At 49.1% G+C, this 17,950-nt stretch overlaps 1 protein-coding gene across 1 annotated transcript in view; it reads right to left on the bottom strand.

The window, feature by feature from the left end:
- The window catches only part of RPH3AL (rabphilin 3A like (without C2 domains)), a 104,530-nt gene that overhangs the window by 39,876 nt on the left and 46,704 nt on the right, over positions 1 to 17,950 (bottom strand). Inside the window, 1 exon segment of the mRNA XM_082370776.1 lies at positions 15,023 to 15,109. Within this exon segment, the coding sequence (XP_082226902.1) occupies positions 15,023 to 15,109 (87 nt within the window).

The following is a 17,950-nucleotide window of genomic DNA, read 5'->3' as shown; positions in this document are numbered from 1 at the left end:
CTAAAGTGCTAACTAAGAATTGACGTACTAGAGAAAGGACTTGAGGATATGGGGAGGGGGAAGGGTAAGCTGTGACAAAGTGAGAGAGTGGCATGGACATATATACACTACCAAACGTAAAATAGCTAGCTAGTGGGAAGCAGCCGCATAGCACAGGGAGATCAGCTCGGTGCTTTGTGACCACCTAGAGGGGTGGGATAGGGAGGGTGGGAGGGAGACGCAAGAGGGAAGAGATATGGGAACATATGTATATGTATAGATGATTCACTTTGTTATAAAGCAGAAACTAACACACCACTGTAAAGCAATTATACTCCAATAAAGATGTTAAAAAAAAAAAAAAAAGAATTGAGGTGTTAGGGGAAAGCTAAATGAGACCCCTCCCAGGAATATTTGCATATATGTAATTTAAAGGATAACACTTTAAAACACATCAGGCAGGGCTTCCCTGGCGGTCCAGTGGTTAAGACTCCATGCTTCCACTGCAGGGGGACGCGGGTTCGATCCCTGGTGGGGGAACTAAGATTCTGCATGCCGCAACTAAAGATCCTGCGTGCCGCAACTAGGACCCGACACAGCCAAAAAAAAAAAAAAAAAAAATCAGGCGTGTGTGTGTGTGTGTGTGTGTGTGTGTGTGCGGTGTTGGCGAGCCAGTGAGAACATCTCCACCATCCCCCCACCCACCCTTCCCCGTATTGCTGGCTGCTTTCAGGCTCCCTACACAGGGCCCAGGCCCCAGCCTCACCAGGAGACGGGCTAGAAATTAAGCCCCAGCAAAGACAAGAGGGCACGCACCTGCCCCTTCTTCCAATGCCCGCCCCTGCCCCCCCCCCACCAGGAGCCAGGGCCCTCCCCAGGGCCTGAGAGAATTTCCCCTTCATTTCAAGTGTTTTTTTCTTTTTTTGCCTTTATTTATTTTTTATACAGCAGGTTCTTATTATCTATTTTATACATATTAGTGTATATATGTCAATCCCAGTCTCCCAATTCATCCCCCGCCCCGCACACACGCACAGACACTTTCCCCCCCTTGGTGTCCATACGTTTGTTCTCTACATCTGTGTCTCTATTTCAAACAGGGCAGCCTGGGCGGCAGGCAATTGCTAACAGAGTGGAAACGAAAAAATGCAGTGAGAAGAAATATTCTGAGGGTGCTATCTGTTTTCCAGACAGATAATTAAAACCCCTTGGTTAGATAATTTCAGAACTGGAGGAAATGCTTTGGCTTCCATTAACCCCTGGTGAGGGGTATGCTCTGGCTAGGTTTCTGCACAATTACTGGTGAGGAGCGTTTGCCAGCTTCAGAGGGAGGTGGCATCCAATAAGGGCTCGTGATGGCTGCAGGGCCATGTGCCCCGGGGTCACAGGATTTCTGGGGCGGGCGGGTCAACCTCCAGCTCTGGCCTCACCCTCTGCCATGGCCTCCAGGGGTGCCCCGCTAGCCCTTGCACCTCCCAGATTATCTGTAACATGGAAAGGTCCCTACAAGTCACTGAGAACAGAGACCCCCTATCTTCCTTCTCTCTCTGGTCCCAGAGAGATTGTCTTCTCCTTTGTCTAGAATGGTCTTGGAAGTTTGACAAATCCACGGAGGAGAATGATGCTTTCACTACTGTTCTTAACTTTTTTTTTTTTTAAGTAACTATTTCTTTTTTTTTTAAATTTAATTAATTTATTTATTTATTTATGGCTGTGTTGGGTCTTCGTTTCTGTGCGAGGGCTTCCTCTAGTTGCGGCAAGTGGGGGCCACTCTTAATCGCGGTGCGCTGGTCTCTCACTATCGCGGCCTCTCTTGTTGCAGAGCACAGGCTCCAGATGCGCAGGCTCAGTAATTGTGGCTCACGGGCCTAGTTGCTCCGCGGCATGTGGGATCCTCCCAGACCAGGGCTCGAACCCGTGTCCCCTGCATTGGCAGGCAGATTCTCAACCACTGCGCCACCAGGGAAGCCCCACTACTGTTCTTTTTTTTTTTTTTTTTTTTTAATTTTTAATTTATTATTTATTTATTATTTTTATTTTTAGCTGTGTTGGGTCTTCGTTTCTGTGTGAGGGCTTTCTCCAGTTGCGGCGAGTGGGGGCCACTCTTCATCACGGTGCGCGGGCCGCTCACTATCGCGGCCTCTCTTGTTGCGGAGCAGAGGCTCTAGACGCTCAGGCTCAGTAGTTGTGGCTCACGGGCCCAGTTGCTCCGTGGCATGTGGGATCTTCCTGGACCAGGGCTCGAACCCGTGTTCCCTGCATTGGCAGGCAGATTCTCAATCACTGCGCCACCAGGGAAGCCCCCCCCACTACTGTTCTTAATTACTTGCTTCATCAACACTGTACGCCCACCTCCTCTTAGTCTTTATTTGCATGCAGCATGAAATCCCTTTGAATCCCGAATATTTAACTATCTTCCCTGTTCCAGCACAGACCTGAGAGAGGGCAAGCATGCCGCGGTGGTGTTTGGCTGCGAAGCCAGCCTCTGTTCCCAGATGGAGTGGGCCACACACGGCAGATGAATAGGGCTGGAATCAGAAAACTGGACAGGCCGGCTATTCCCAGCCAGGTCTTTTCAGAGGAGCTTCGTGATTTTGATTCAATTCCCAGAACAACAAACATGCCTCTGTGCAAACACAGTCTCAGAAACATATTCCAAAGCCTACATGAAATGGTTTCTGGGCTGACCCCTACTTGGCAGAGCTCGTGGGTCTTCCGGTGTTCCGGTGTGTGGTCTTGAATCACGGACTCCTTCTTCGGTTATGGATTTGATTATTGCTTCATTTCCTATTGGTCTTGTTCCTTCTTGGGGAAAACCTATAATTCTGAGGTTCCATTGCCTTCTCTGTCTTCCAGATTCATCATTGTCTCCGTTATTGTTTTTAGCTCTTTGGGGTTTTTTTTCCCCCCTGCATTCTGGGAGATTTTAAAGGTTTTTCTCCATATCACTGATTCAAGCTTTTTTGGGTCTGATTTTTGGTGATCTCCTGTTACCTTTTGGGTGTGTGCCTGTGAAATTTAGCGTACACACAAAACCGTATGAAAACACAGTGTGTTTCAAAGAACCACACTGAAGTAAACACCTGTGAACTCTTTAAGAAATTAAGAAATTAAATATGACCAGATCTGAGAAGGCCCCGTTGGCCCTCCCTGTCTTCCTTCCAAAAGTAACCACCATCTGGAATCTTGTGTGAAGCAATCCTTTGCTTTTCTTTCTATTTTTAAAAACTGCTTCTATGTATATTTCTAAGTAAAACATTTACTATTACCTGTTTTTGAACATCGCATTTTTGAATCACTGTGTATTCTTTAGTGACTTGCTTTTTTGCCCTTTTGCTCATTGGGTTTTTAATTCATCCGTTGAAATTTACCTGTCTATTCCACCATGAAAGGTCATTTGGGTGGTTCCCAGTTTTTTGTTGTTACAACAAATGCTGCTACGTGCGTTCTCGGTCATGTTTCCCGGGAAGCACGTGTGAGAGTTTCTCCAGGCTGTACAGCTAGGAGTAGCGTGTGAGGCTGAACGTCATACACAGACGACACTCAGGAGGTGCCAAGTGCAACGTGGAGATGAAGCAGCCGGGATGCCTACCGAATGGCCCTCTCATTTAGTTTGCAAACAGGAAGCATCAGGAGCAGGCCTATGACAATGACCCTTGGGTTGACGCAGGGCGGGGAGCAGCAGGCAAAGTTCAAGGGTCAAGAGGACAATCAGGTGCTGGGACCCAAAACCAGGTTCAGGGATGTAAGTAGTCAGATAACACTCAGCGCCAGGCTGGGCTTCAGCTGTGGGTGCGTTAGCCTGGGTTGGGATGTAATAACTTACAAAATCAGGGCAAGGAGAAGCGGGGCAGGGACCCAGGGGTCCCCCAGACAGTCGGGGATCACTTCGTTGGCCACTGAGGGTGAAACCTCCCGTGTTCCTCCAGCCTGTGGGCCATCCTGGAATAGGAAGGCTGATTCTTGAAGGCAGTGGTCGCCAGCTTGGTAGAAATCAGGAGGAAGCTGGTCTAGTGGCAGTAGCCTTTTAGACAGGCCCAGGTTCTGCCCGTCCTGCTGTGTCACCTTGGACCTGTCACTTAAGGTCCCAGAGCTTCCGTTTGGTGGGAGGAGTGGGGACACAGGGCCCCACATCTGGCCCAGACAAGGACCCCAATAAAGGCTGGTTCTCTTCTTCTTCCTTTTTTCACGGAAGGATTTTCTGGCGTAGCAGGAGGACACGTGTCTTGAGTTATCTCCTTAGGAGAGGGGATGGTTGTGTATTTCCAGGGCTGGGCACCACCTAGGAGCTTAATAAATAGCTCCTAACGGATGGAGGCTCACTCTGCTCCCTAGTCCCCATCTGCCAGACAGCTGGCTAGTGGAAGGGGAACAATCGTGCCAGCCAATGTCATCTGGCATCTGGAAAACGTGCAGGAAAAGCTGATTATCCAAATTTTTATTCCAATTAACGCAAGAAAAGGACCACATTCAGATGCTTTCTCCCTAGCTTTTTCGCCTGCCTCCCCAGGGCCATGTAGAAGAGGGTATCATAGCAGGGAAAGCCAGGTTGTGCAGGCCCAACAGGGGGGGAGAGAGGGGGTAAGCAGGCTGTGGTGTCAGGATGGTGTCACACCAACTGATCACAGGGTCAGTGAAGCTGGTCCACACCTTGTTATTCTCAAGCCTGTTCAAGGGGACCACAGGGTTCCCAGCCCCGTGGACCGCTGAGCACACCTGGGTGGCTGAGTAAGCGGCCGAGGGGCAGCCGGTGGTGCAAGAGTCAAATGCTAGGACCTGTGGGCCCTGTTCCTGGTGGGCCAAGGGCTTACTATTGGAGCACATCGACTCCCCTCCCTACTCCCCGTGGCCAAAGAGCCTCTGGGGACCAACCCCTCCTCCACCTGCCTCGGGGGAACCCAGGACCCCCTCACGTGGAAGGAGGGGAGCCTCACTGGTTCCGTGCTGTTCTGTGAACACAGGGCACTGGGTGTGGCCCCATCCAGGGCTGCTCCTTCCCCAGAGAGCCACTGGCCTCCCCGCTACAGCTCCTTCAAGGCTTTGCTCACATCTCACCTCCTCCAAGAGGCCTACCCTGGCCAGTCTCCACCCATACCCTTTTTTATAACTGTGGTAAAATATACATAACATAAAATTTACCTTTCTAACCATTTTTAGGTGTACAGTCCAGGGGCATCAAGTGCATCCACACTGCTGTGCTACTGTCCCCACCATCCGTCTCCAGACCTTTTTCATCTTCCCATACTGAAACTCTGTGCCCATTAAACAATAATTTCTCATTCTCCCACCCCCAGCCCCTGGCAACCACCCTTCTACTTTCTGTCTCTATGAATCTGACCATTCTATGGACCTCATATAAATGGAAATCCTGGGGACTTCCCTGGTGGCCCAGTGGGTAAGACTCTGCACTTCCAATGCAGGGGGCCCGGGTTCGATCCCTGGTCAGGAACTAGATCCCGCATGCTGCAACTAAAACATGCCGCAATGAAGATCACACGTGCCGCAACTAAGACCTGGTGCAGCCAAAACAAATAAATAAATATTAAAAAAAAAAAAAAAAGGAAATCCTACAATATGTGTCCTTTTGTGTCTAGCTTATTTCACTTAGCATAATATCCTCAAGGTTCTTCCATGTTGTAGCATGTGTCAGAATTCCATTCCTTTTTAAGACTGAATAATATGAATAATAACAGGCATAGACCACATTTTGTTTATCCATTCATCCAATGGTAGATGCTTGGGTTGCTTCCGCCTTTAGGCTGTTGTGAACAATGCTGTAAGGAACACTGTATATACCCAGAAGTAGAATTGCTAGATCATTAATTTTTTGAGGAGCTGTCATACTGTGTTCCATAGGCTGCGCTATTGTACTTTCCCACCATCAACGCACAAGGGTTCAAATTTCTCCACATCCTCACCAACACTTGCTATTTTCTGCTTTTTAAATATTAGCCATCCTAATGGGTGTGACATGGCGGCTGGTCTACTTTCAACATGGCTACCTCCCTCCCCACCCTGCACCCCACACTCCTGATCTCTTTGCTCTGTTCTACTCTCTTCTTCCCGTGCAACATCTAATATACTGTATAATTTGCTCATTTATTAAGTTTGGTTATGTTAGGGGAACCACTGACTGAAACTGCCCACCCTGGCCAGGCAAGATAGTAGCCATTTGCATAATTTATCTTAACAACAGGAGGTCCTGATAAGGAACGGGGAACTAACAAGCTACCACCAACCGAAGAATTCAGGAAAGGTCAAAAGGAGAGAGGAGACACCAGCCCATATGTCCTACCAACCTCCCAGAATCCTTCTCGCTGGAATCCATCTTGGCTGAGTGATGCGAGCGCCACCAGGAAAGACCCTGAGTCAGAATGAGTGGTCAGAGACAACCCGGAAACTAACCCCATTACCATAAAACCCGAGTCTGCGAGCCACATGGCAGAGCAGTTCTCCTGGGTTCCCTTACCCTCCTGCTCTCTGCCCGGGCGCCCCTTCCCAATTAAGTCTCTTGCTTTGTCAGCACGTGTGTCTCCTCGGACAATTCATTTCCAAGTGTTAGACAAGAGCCCACTCTTGGGCCCTGGAAGGGGTCCCCCTTCCTGCAACAGTTATGTTTATTGTCTGTTCCTTTTCTCCTCCCCTGGTCCCTGCTAAAATGTAAACTCAAGGCAGAGATATTTGGCTGATTCATTCATCACTATTTTCCAAGGGCCTAAGACAGTGCCCAGCACATAGTAAATACTCAATGACTATTATATGAATGAATGAATAAATGAATGAATGCATGAAGAGACAGTAGAGTTGTCAGAAGGAGTTTTGGAAGCAGACACACCTGGCTTCAACCCCTGCTCCAGCAATTACTACCTGGTGTCTTTGGGCAAGTGACACAGGGACAAGAGTGAATACCTCACTGGACTCCAGTGAGGATGAAGCGAGACACTGACTGGCCCACAGTGGGCGCTGAGTTAATGCCTGCGACTCAGAGCCAGACTGGACTCCCCAGCTAGGACACCAGGCTCAGCGGACTGGAGTGCAGCGGTGAGAAAGTCAGTTCCCTCTTGGATCAGGCAGCACCTCAGAGAGGAAAGTTCTTTCTCCAGCGCATGGACACAGGCTCAGGTAGGCACCCCAAATAAGGGGCAGGGAGGGGTGGGAGACCACTGTGCCTCCCCACAGGAGGAAGGGGGGCTGCTGGGCCCCAGGACCCTCCTCCTCCTGTTGCTTCCGCCTGTGTGGGAGGCCAGGAGCCTGCGTTGATAGCCGCTCCACTTGGCAGAGCAGGGCACGTGGGCGATGGCCAACACACTGAGGAAGTGTGACCATCCGGGTCCCCTGGGGCCGCAGTGGCAGCAGCCCAGAGCGAGCCAGACACAGATGGCGGGGCGCTCAGGCAGCCGCCCGCGTGCCAGCCTCCCACTCCTGCGCGCACTCCCGGGCCTCCGGAGGCGACCCTCTGGCAAAGCTGTTTGCAGCAAAAATCCAAACTGCAAGTAACAGCAGGGCCAGAAGAGAACCAGAGTGGGGAAGCAGATGGCAGCTTGCGGTGAGCACGGGCTGCCCTCCTGGGAGCCAAGTGCCACGAGGATGCTGGGCTCGGCTGGCATGGCTGCTTCCCACGGGCTCCAGCTGGGAGCCCCTGATTCTCCCAGCCTCCTGCAGGCTTGTGCCAAGGTGGACCCTCCCCGGGGGCCCTAACTGGGCTACTGGTTACCCTTCAGCCTGGGGGTGGGGGGTTGAGATGATTTAAAAACCGCCATGTGAAGCCACTTTCCTACTCCACAAATTCCCCTTTCAGTCAATCAACAAGCAACAAGGTGAGAGGGGCCGGAAGCAGGAATACAGACCTAGCATCGATGGGCCCCGCAGGACCCCAGCCAGGGCCATCTGTGATAAGACTACAGGGAAATCAAAAGCACCCTGCTGGGAAAAGGTTCTAAAGTGATCTAAACAAGGAACCCGCTTTCCTCTTTCGCAAATGTCTCTTTCAATCAGCAAACCTTTCCTGAACACCTTCCATATGAAAAGCCCTGCAGGAGACACAGTCAGTGTTGGTGCAGCCCAGCCTCTACTGAGTTATAATCAGGATGCGGAGTGAAACCGGGAAGGCACGGCGGACGCTGAGCGGAGAAGAGTGCTCTAATTGTATTAATCAGCTTCCAATTACTTACAAATTGGCCTTCTCCCCTTTCTAGCTCATCCCCCTCAGAGAATGCCTGCATCCTCAAAGAAGCCTTCCTACTCCAAAGGTACATTTTAGAGGCTGCAGGGATGGTTTCTAGAATCCTGGGGAATCTGGATTCCAATTAACTTTCCCCCTGATTACAGTATAACTTTGAGTGAGTCACTCTTTTTTTTTTAAAATGAATCCTATTAAAGGCTAAACAATCAATGACGTGAATTTCTGGCTTGCAACGTCATGTGTTTAGAAGCCCTTGATGAGGTCCTTCCCAAGCTCGCACTAGCACACCCAAGAAAGCTCGTGAATAAAGGGCATGCGAACACCAGCACAGGAGGGATCTGACATTTCACCTACAGTCAGTCTCCCCTCTGAAGACAGGCGAGTGGGATGGATGAAACGGGTGTCACTGGCCCACCCACTCTTGCCTGCCTAGCAGGGATCAGGGTGCAGGATTGGGGCTGCCCCTGGGCAGCCTTCCTGGCGTGGCACGACTACGGGTTTCTGGTGCTGCTCAGGGGCTGTCTTCCCTCCTCTAATTCCGTCTTTATGGATGGGAGATAGACTCCCAGCAAACAACCGGCAGCAGTGGGAAGGAGCTGGCAACAGTGAACTGCATCTGGGAAGGTGTGTTTTCTTAAGTAAAGCTCAATCGTGGGAGAGTAGGGAGAGGGGGGAGAGCCAAACTAGGGGCTACAGATTTCCAAGTCCTCCCTAGTTCTGATGGCCAGAGGGCCAGGTCCCAGGAGAATCAAGGTACCTCCTCCGTGGAGCAGAATCCCAGACAAAGGAAAGGGGCTGTGAGCAGTGCTTGAGCTGCTTCTGGTAAACCCTGGGCCTGCAGCTCTCACAGCATCAGGAGGGGGATAAAGGCACATGTGGAACCACCAAGACCAAACACAGGAAACCACCAAAGTCAGACCGAAAAAAAAAAAAGGAATCAGTGACATGGAAGAAAAGTTTTAAGATTTTTCAGAATGAAGGGAAAAATGAAAAGGACTTGAAAATGACTTGGTAGAAGATGATAAATACACAAGGCAGAGAATGGAAATGCACTCTTCAAATTATAAGTGCTCCCGAGACCAGACTAGTTCAGGAACAAAGCAATAAGCAAAAACATAATTGAAAAGCTTTTCTGAATGGAAGATCCAAATATGTTTGTCCTAGACAAAAATCAGTGAAAATGACCTAGGCATATCCAGATAAAATTATTAACTTCCAAATATAGGCATAAATAATACTACCAGGTTATTTAAAAGGGAATAAAAGCATACGCCTGGCTTCAGACTTCTCCCCCACATCTCTGTTCTTGCCTTCAGAACTACTTTATGCTGAGCATCAGATCTTGTCAGGCTGCCTTCTCCTGTTCTCAGTTTTGACTTCACGGGCTACATCTGCTTGTTGCCTACACCGCATCCTGGAAACTGTCTTCTGGTTCACAAGGTCCGTCCCTGGGGTTCTGCAGGTGTGCCTGATGTGCTATTTAACCAGTCCACTGAGGGATGTCTCATTCCCTTCTCTTTCTTTCTTTCTTTTTTTTTTAGATTTTTTTTTTTGATGTGGATCATTTTTAAAGTCTTTTATTGAATTTGTTACAATATTGCTTCTGTTTTATGTTTTGGTTTTTTGGCCATGAGGCATGTGGGATTGAACCTGCACCCCCTGTATTGGAAGGCGGAGTCTTAACCACTGGATTGTCAGGGAAGTCCCTTATTCCCTTTTCTGTGTCTTTAAATCTTGAACTTATATCAGTTTATTAATTTGCTGACAAGGAAACCAGGAAAGTGACCAAAGAACGTGCCCATCCACAGAGGGAATAGAAATGAGGTGGGACAGGGAGCTGGGAGGCCGAACACTTATATAAGCAGCTGGTTTAATTAGGTAAAGACTGTAGTTTCGTGTGGTCACAAAAACATCATATTCATGGCAGTCAGTACAGGGGATATCAGGGGCCAGGGACGCCAAGCTGTTGGGAGTGCCAACCAGGGATCAAAAATAAAAAACAATGAATAAGAAGCAAATGATAAGGAAACATCTGTGTCTGTTAGTGACAAGGTTTACTGCTCTAAAAAATTACTGAAGTATCATTTGATTGAGTTTGTGAATTCCTTAATAACATTTTTCATTTTTAGAAATGAAAATGGTTCATTTGGTTCTTTTTCAAATTTGCTCATTCTTTTTTCAAATGTCCTATTTGTTCAGTTTGGCTTCTGTTGCTTCTCTTATCTCTTTTACTTAATTTAAAAACTTATTTGGACTTCCCTGGCGGTCCAGTGGTTAGGACTCCATGCTTCCACTGCAGGGGGCACGGGCTCGATCCCTGGTCGGGGAGCTAAGATCCCACATGCCGTGCAGTGAGGCCAAAAAAAGAACCTTATTTATATTTCTTTCACAGTTTCACTATTATCTCTAGTTCTCTGGGCACTGATTCTCCTAGTCGTTACATTTGCCTACTCTCCCTCATGGTGGTTCTTTTCACATGTGGTTGGTTAGACAACAGAAGCCAAACTCACAGAATTTTGAGTGGGAAAGATTATGATCAATTGCATTATCAGTCAAGTCACTGTCTTTTTTGTATAAAGGCAACAGCTATTACCAGATAGCAAAAGACTCAGAAAATACACTGTCCACATGTCATTATTTAAGATCACATAGCCAGCTAAATTAAGTCAAAAGCAATAACTCAAGGGTCTATAGGAAAAGAGGGACTATAAACACTGATGTTTATTTTTCCCTTCTAAGTAACCATTCTGAGGACATAATCTCAAATGTAGGCAAAGAGCTATGTACACAGATATATAAAGCAATTAGCAACGAGAAGGAAAAAAGGAAATAACTCAGATGGCTTAAATTAGCAGAATATCCATATGACAGAATGTTTACAAAGAGTTATTGATTACACTGAGAACTGCTTATGATAAAATGTTAATTTTAAAACAGAGATTCAACAATATAAAGAAAAAAGACACAGAAAAAAGATAGAAAGTAATTATGCCAAAATGTTAACAGTGATTGTCTCTGGATGGTAAGATCATGGATTTTGGGAGGGTGTATATTTCTTTATGCTTTCTATACATTGTGAATGTCAATGATCCATATTAATTTTATAATCAGAAAAGAGTAAAATGTATAAAATATTTAAAATATGAAAACTTCTAAGGGTAACAACAGTCAAGAACTTAAATATCTGGGGTAATATTAAATAAGAAAGATGAAATATCATGGTACTAACTCTGACATTATAGTCTATAATTTATACTCAACACAGTAGCCAGAGTATCCTTTAAAAATTGGGGGAGGATTCAGGTCACGCCTCTCCTCTACTTCAGACCTTCGAGGGCTCCCCATTTCACTCAGAGTAAAAGCCAAAGTCCTTACAAGGATCTACAAGGACCAACATGATCTGACCCCCTGCCACGTCTCTGACCTCCTCTCCTGAACCTGACTTTGCTCCAGTCACACTGTTGTCCTTGCTGTTCCTCAAACCTACTAAGGACATACCTGCCTCGGGGCCTTTGCACTTGCAGTGCCCTTTACTTGGAATGCTTTCTGTCCATACAGCCACATAGTGTGTTCCACACCTCAGCTCAAATGACATTTTATCAGTGAGCCCTTTCCTGACCCCTGTATAAAATAGCAGCTACCCCTATGTTCCCATCACCCTGTCCCCTTTACCAAGTACTTTTTCACCATCTGTGACATGGCAGAACTTACTTTATTGCGTATGTGGTCTCCATCTCCCATGAGAAGAGTTATTTTGCCTGGTGCACAGAAGATGCCCAATAAATAAGCATTGAATGCCCGAACAAATAAATGCGTGAGACTGTAAGCTCCTCAAGAGCAGAGGGGCTGAAGCTGACACCACTGCATCACTGAAGTGCACACAACAGGCAGCAATGCCAACCTGACGGTCCCAGGGACATGTAACCAACATTCGACTCACTCCAGAAAAAAATACTTATAATTACAGCCAAAGATGACAGCAGAGAAGAGTCAAATGGAAAAAGATGATAAGGGTGTTTGGGCACAGTAATATGAGAGTTTCCATCAGAAAAGGCAAGATCTTCCATCAGGACATGGTTTTTGCTGCACGACAGAACTCCACATTTTTATCACAGACTCAGAACCAGCTCTATGTGGCACTTAAAATGACATTTCAAATGCTCTTTCTATTTAGCTATCTCTTTGTTGTGATTAGATATTTTTCTACGGAAAAAAAAAAGGCATTAGGAAACCAATTTCCCTGGCACTCTCCCACCCTAAAAGCAGGCAGGAAAATGCAGTGCTTGGGTATGGTATCCACAGGCACCCGGACAGACACACATACTTTCAGGGCCCGTCCACGCCTCCTAAACGTCCATAGTCTGCCTGGTCTTGCAGAAAAGGAATACAGCATCCTTGATCTTGCTCAGTTTTATCAGCCTCTAGAAACTCAAGGACAAACTGATAGCATAGTGCACAGCTTCATATTCTTTACTTTAGGAAAGATAAGAAAATTCATCCTAAGCTATTTCAGACTTCTCTGGGCATCGGAGCGCTCGGAGATTAGGACGGGCTGGTGGTGGACGCTGCCAGCGGTAGCTCAGGACTGTTAATGAGCGTGAGGGTAACTCATGGTGGGGCTGGACGGGGGCAGCTGACCCCCACCCAAGCCCTCCACTAAGTTATTACATTTGCTAAATTTGTCTTTCCTCTCATCCCCCTCCTTTTCCTTGACAATTCCTTCATCTCTGTCCTCCCCACAGCTCAGCCGCGTCTTGTCATCCTGCTCAGGAATCTCCTGCAAGATAGTATTTTAGGGAATTTTCCTCTCTCGTGGATGCCTGCATCTTAAAAGGGACCCCTTGAAGCCCAGAAGGACCTCAAGTTCAGAGGGGGAATTTCCAGCTGGGTAAGAGAGGTAGGCTTCTAATATTGATGGAGTGCCTATTCTAGGCTGGACATTCTGTACACTTTGTCTACTGTAATGATGTTGCTGAATTTTCACAGTATCTCCATGAAATAGGTATTATCGTCTCCATTTCAGGATGAGAAATCAGGGACTTCTGGGCAAGACAGACTAGAATGTTAGTTCACGCTTGGAGGCCCTGCCTACTATCTTCCCTGTTCCAAAGGCACGGCAGTGATACATGAAAAGATTCCAACAAGGAAGCTCAACTGTGCTCAGAAGTAAGATCTATATCTCGATGGATCAGAAGCTCCAAATATTTACTATTTTGAGGGGCTGAAGGCACAGCCTGCTGAATCAGAACCCAGAAGCAGGTGGAGGGAGCTGGAAGATTGGTTTTCTAGGGGTACAGGGACTAAAAGTCTCCCATGGGAGGTGGGGGACCAGTCCCTGAAATGGGGGCTGGTGAAAGCATTTTCCATCTGAGAGAGGAAGTTGAAAAAAGCAGAGATACCACCTCACCACCGTCCTAAGACTAAAGCTTATCTGTGAATGTGAACAGTGAGAGAAGCTGGAAGAAGCACACACGTAGCCAGGGCCTGGCCAGACTGCCTATGGCTTTGACGATTGGCTCCAGGAATAATCCCGTTATCGCTGTGAACACACAGCTCATCACTAACCCAAGACAGCTGGCCCTGCGCCGGGGGACCCAGGACCTGGGTGGAGGCAACTTGAAATCACTTGGCAAGGAGAGCCGGGTGGAGGTGATGAGCAAGGAGAGGAAGAGAGAGAGACGGCCTCCCACTCGAGATGAGCAGACAAACCCCAATTCCAAAACACCCGAGGAAAGCTGTCGCTGAGAGAGGCAACCAACAAAGAGTCTCCAAGATTTAGCGAGCTGGAAAGCAGTACTGAAGAATTTACCCAGAAAGTATCTCAGAAAGGTAAAGAAAAAAACGAGAAAGCAGAGTTGGGAGCTATGGAGAATGGATGGAGAGGCTCGGAACTGTATCCCACAGGGTTTCCAGGATGGGAGACTTGGAATGGCAGGGCAGCAATATTCAAGGATATCATGGCTGAGGATTTTCCCTCACTAAAGACATTTTATGGATCCTCAGATGAAAGGCGCATATTAATCACCAAGCAGATAAGTAAAAAAAATAAATCCACATCTAGAAAACCTGGGGCATCTTCCCTCTACCCGACTCCTTCTGTTCCTGAGATCCCTGGCCCATGACCTCCCCCAGGAGCTGCCTGACAATGTCCTCCACTGTTTTAGCCCCACTCCTGATCCTGGTACAGTGAGGAAAGCCCTGGGTTTGGGGTTGGGAGACGTAGGTTCGAGCCCCCCATCTGTTACTGCCTCAGAGTCCTTGCTGAGCCTTGATTTCTTCCCTTCGAATGGAATCAGAAGTAGAATGATAGAAACTTAGAACCAGAAGGGACTTCGGGGGCGGCGTCATCACAGCAGACCACGGCTGTCAGACCCACTAACTAGCTCAGTGGTCACAAGATACTTAACCTCCTGCGTTTCCATTTCCCCATCATTGAAAGGGGATAAAAACAGCACCGGTCCCGGGTGTTGCATAAGGACGAAATGAATTCATTCGTGTAAGGAACTTAGCACGGTGCCAGGTGCAGAGTAAACCTTCAACCCGGGGCAGCCATTTCTGTTATGATAATAATAACAGACGCCCATGAAATGCCACCTGCAACCTACACTCAGTGCGAGGGGCTCCCCACTGAAACCACGGACCCCAGGCAGAGCAGAACCAGGGCCCATTGCCCCCTCTGCACTGGGGAACGGGCAAGCCAGCCGGCTGCCCTCCCCACCCTCGTCCCGGGCTGCCCCTGGTAGGCCCTCCTTGGCCTTCTGAGAAGCCCCTCTCCGTGACCAACCATGAACTTCCCCGAATTCATGCACGCCCCGGCCCCACCCAGGCCCCCCCCAGACCCCGCTGCCCCGGGTACCCTACCTCTCTCTGCTCACTGCAGATCTTACACAGCCACAGGGGCCGCTTCTGGCCGGGGGAGGCCTCGATCCCGCATTTGGTGCAGACTTTCTACAAGAGAGAGGACACAGGAATGTAAGCACTCAGCCCCTTCCTCCTCAGCTGAGGGGCTGGGAAAACTATAACCAAGGAGCCCTTTAGCACCTTCTGAGGGGATGACTTTTGCTTCAGGCCCCAAGGGGAGATAACCCAAAGGATACCCATCATCTAAAACCCGTAGCTGGCCTTGGGGCACAATAGGTGTGCCCATCCAAGGATCTCCGTGATAGAAATTCACCCGCACAAGTACATCCTGTTGGGATCACGTCAAAAAAAATAAGCTTGCTGAGAGTCACAGCTGCATCATTTTCAATAGCAAGGAACTGGAAACAACCCAAATGCCCAATGCCAGAGGCCGATCCAGGCAAACACAACTGAATATGATACGGCCTTAACACAGCGGACTGTGTCGGTCCCTGGAAATGTGGGCAGGAAATGATGTTATTCAACAAAGAAAACAAAAACAAACAAACAAAAAAGAGCATGGAATAGTGAAAGGAAGGGGAAGACCAGGAACAAATAAATTAAAAAAAAAAAAAAAAAAAAAGAACATGGAGCAAAGAAAACAGACATTTGTATATAACCATGCAAAAAACTCACTTGTGTGCCTGACAAGGTAAGACAATGATATGGTGAGAAATACCAGTGACCACTTGGGCACTTCCTTGATGCCAAGGCCCTTCATTTAACGATCCCAGGACCCCTATTATATAAGAATTAGGCCCATTTTACAGGCAGTAGTTTGAGAATTGCTCAAGTTCATGCAGCAAGTAAGTAACAGACTCAGGTCTGCCTCTAGAGCTGCTGTATAACTGCCCCCGGACACGTAAGCAGCCAGAACCTAGTCTCTGCAGCGCTTCTCCTTCTACAGAGTTGCTGAAGATCATATAACTTCTCGGTACATATTTTGCTTCCCCGAGATGCACAGCCACAAGCCCTGGTGGGAAAAAGCCAGATGAAAAGCACCAGGCGGCAGAGGGGCACTTGGTGGGGCTGAGGCCTCTTCTGGGCTAACCCAGGCAGAGTCTGATTCAGGGACAGCGTGTCCTCCTCAGAGAACAGTCACACCAGCTAATCAATCCATCTTTCCGCCGCTGCGTGGAAGCCGCCCGGTCCCTGCGGGGCTTGGGGCTCTCTCCTTCTCTCTCCTGTCAAGGGAAGGCTACATCTGCAGCTTGGCCTTTTCTGCAGGCTGCCAACTGAGCAAGGAGCACACCTCTCCACGGAGAGGGAAATGTCACCAACTTGGCTTTTCAGAGCGTGTTGTCACCACCTGATTGGGCAGTGGGACCACAGGAGGTGAGGAACCAGCTCATGGCAGGAGGGGAGCTATGACACATTCGTGGGGGGTGTGCATTTGCTTCCATCAGACCCGCAGGTACAAGAAATGTCACTTTTCTTTTCTTTCTCCAAATAAACTGTAATCTACTCCAAGCTCCTGTCCCTCTGGGTTGGCAGGAAAGTCCATCCCAGTCTGTCTGGGCCCGGCGCTCGCAAAGGTCCCAGGCTTGGGGTCTTTCTTTGGTGGCACAGTATGTCTGGGAAGGGTCCCCTGGGAGCTGCCGGACCGCTCACTGCTGTGCTGCTCTCCCTCTGAGCTCCCACGGTCCCTCGGAGGGGGAAGGGGCCTGGCCACTTCTGTGTCAGGCCTGGGTTTGGGATCTGTGCCAGGCTGGGGTGCTGCCTCTCTGGGGGCCAGCAGCCTGTCCCCCTGGATCCCCAAGCCACCAGTCTGCAGACTCTCCCTTCCCCACTAGAGCTGCCTCTTGCTACCCCTTCCAATGCTCACCCCAACCCTTCCACCTCTAGGACAGGGGCCCCCATAAGCCCATAAGATGGGCCTCAAGAAACACACACGGGCCCCTCCTCCCTGGGGTAAAGAGAGGAAGGAGGCGCTGAAGCCAGTTGGCTGTTTTTCCTGCTCATTCCCATGATCCCGTATAGATGATACACATGGGAAAATTAGTGGAGCCATCTCAGAGAGGTGAGATTTTCCTCTTGTGTCTTCTACATGCTTGTAGGGTTCGATGACAGCTTGTCCTCCAAGCGCGCAGTGTGCCCTGACCCCCTCCCAAGGCTGCTGAATCACACGACGCTGCCGGGAATCGGGAGAGAAGACCAGTTCCTCCCATTATGGAGCACCAGGCCCTGCCACCCCGGCAACAGAGCGTGAAGGAGGTGGGTGTCATGATGTCCATCATACGGGTGAAGAAAATGAGGCTCAGAGATGTTGAAGACTGCCCGCAGTCCCACAGTTAGGTAGCGACAATCAGGATTTGGGAAGCTCGCCTCTTCTGGAGCTTAGGAGCTGAGCACCCACGTGGAGCACAGCCCTGTGTTGGGAGGGTGGGGCCCGGTGAGGCACCCAACGCTCAGTCCCAGGTCGGCCTGCCTGCCAGGCCAAAGGGCATGTCTGGCTGCCTTGAAGGAGTGACATTTAAGCAGGGTTTGAAGGATGGGCGTGCACGTGCCCTCGATAAATAGCATCTGATTGATTGACTGATCATCTGTGCTGTTGGGCGGCAGGGAAAGAAGCTAGGAGAGAGTGCTTGAAAGCTGTGTCCTGTCTTCTACCCAGAGAACACAGCACACGGAACCACCTGACCCGGGGGCAGGAGCCGTGTGGACCAGTCGCCTTCCAGAGGCAGGGTCAAAGGCTGTTGGGCCAGTTCCCAGTCCTGGTGGGGGAGGGACGGATGGCATGTCCCAAATGTTCTCTCCTCCCCTTGTCCTGTGGGGTTCTGGAGGGAATTGGGGGTGACTTGACAGGGCATACCCTCCCTGGCCCACGGGCAGCCCTGTTTTCAGGCTACCAGCCATCACTAGTGGAACCCCCGGTCAGTCCCGGCCATC

This window comes from Balaenoptera borealis (genome assembly GCF_965194805.1).
Source record: "Balaenoptera borealis genome assembly, chromosome: 20".
Taxonomy (NCBI): domain Eukaryota; kingdom Metazoa; phylum Chordata; class Mammalia; order Artiodactyla; family Balaenopteridae; genus Balaenoptera; species Balaenoptera borealis.
Note: the sequence above shows the minus strand (reverse complement) of the source record. Positions and strands in the feature narration are given on the sequence as shown.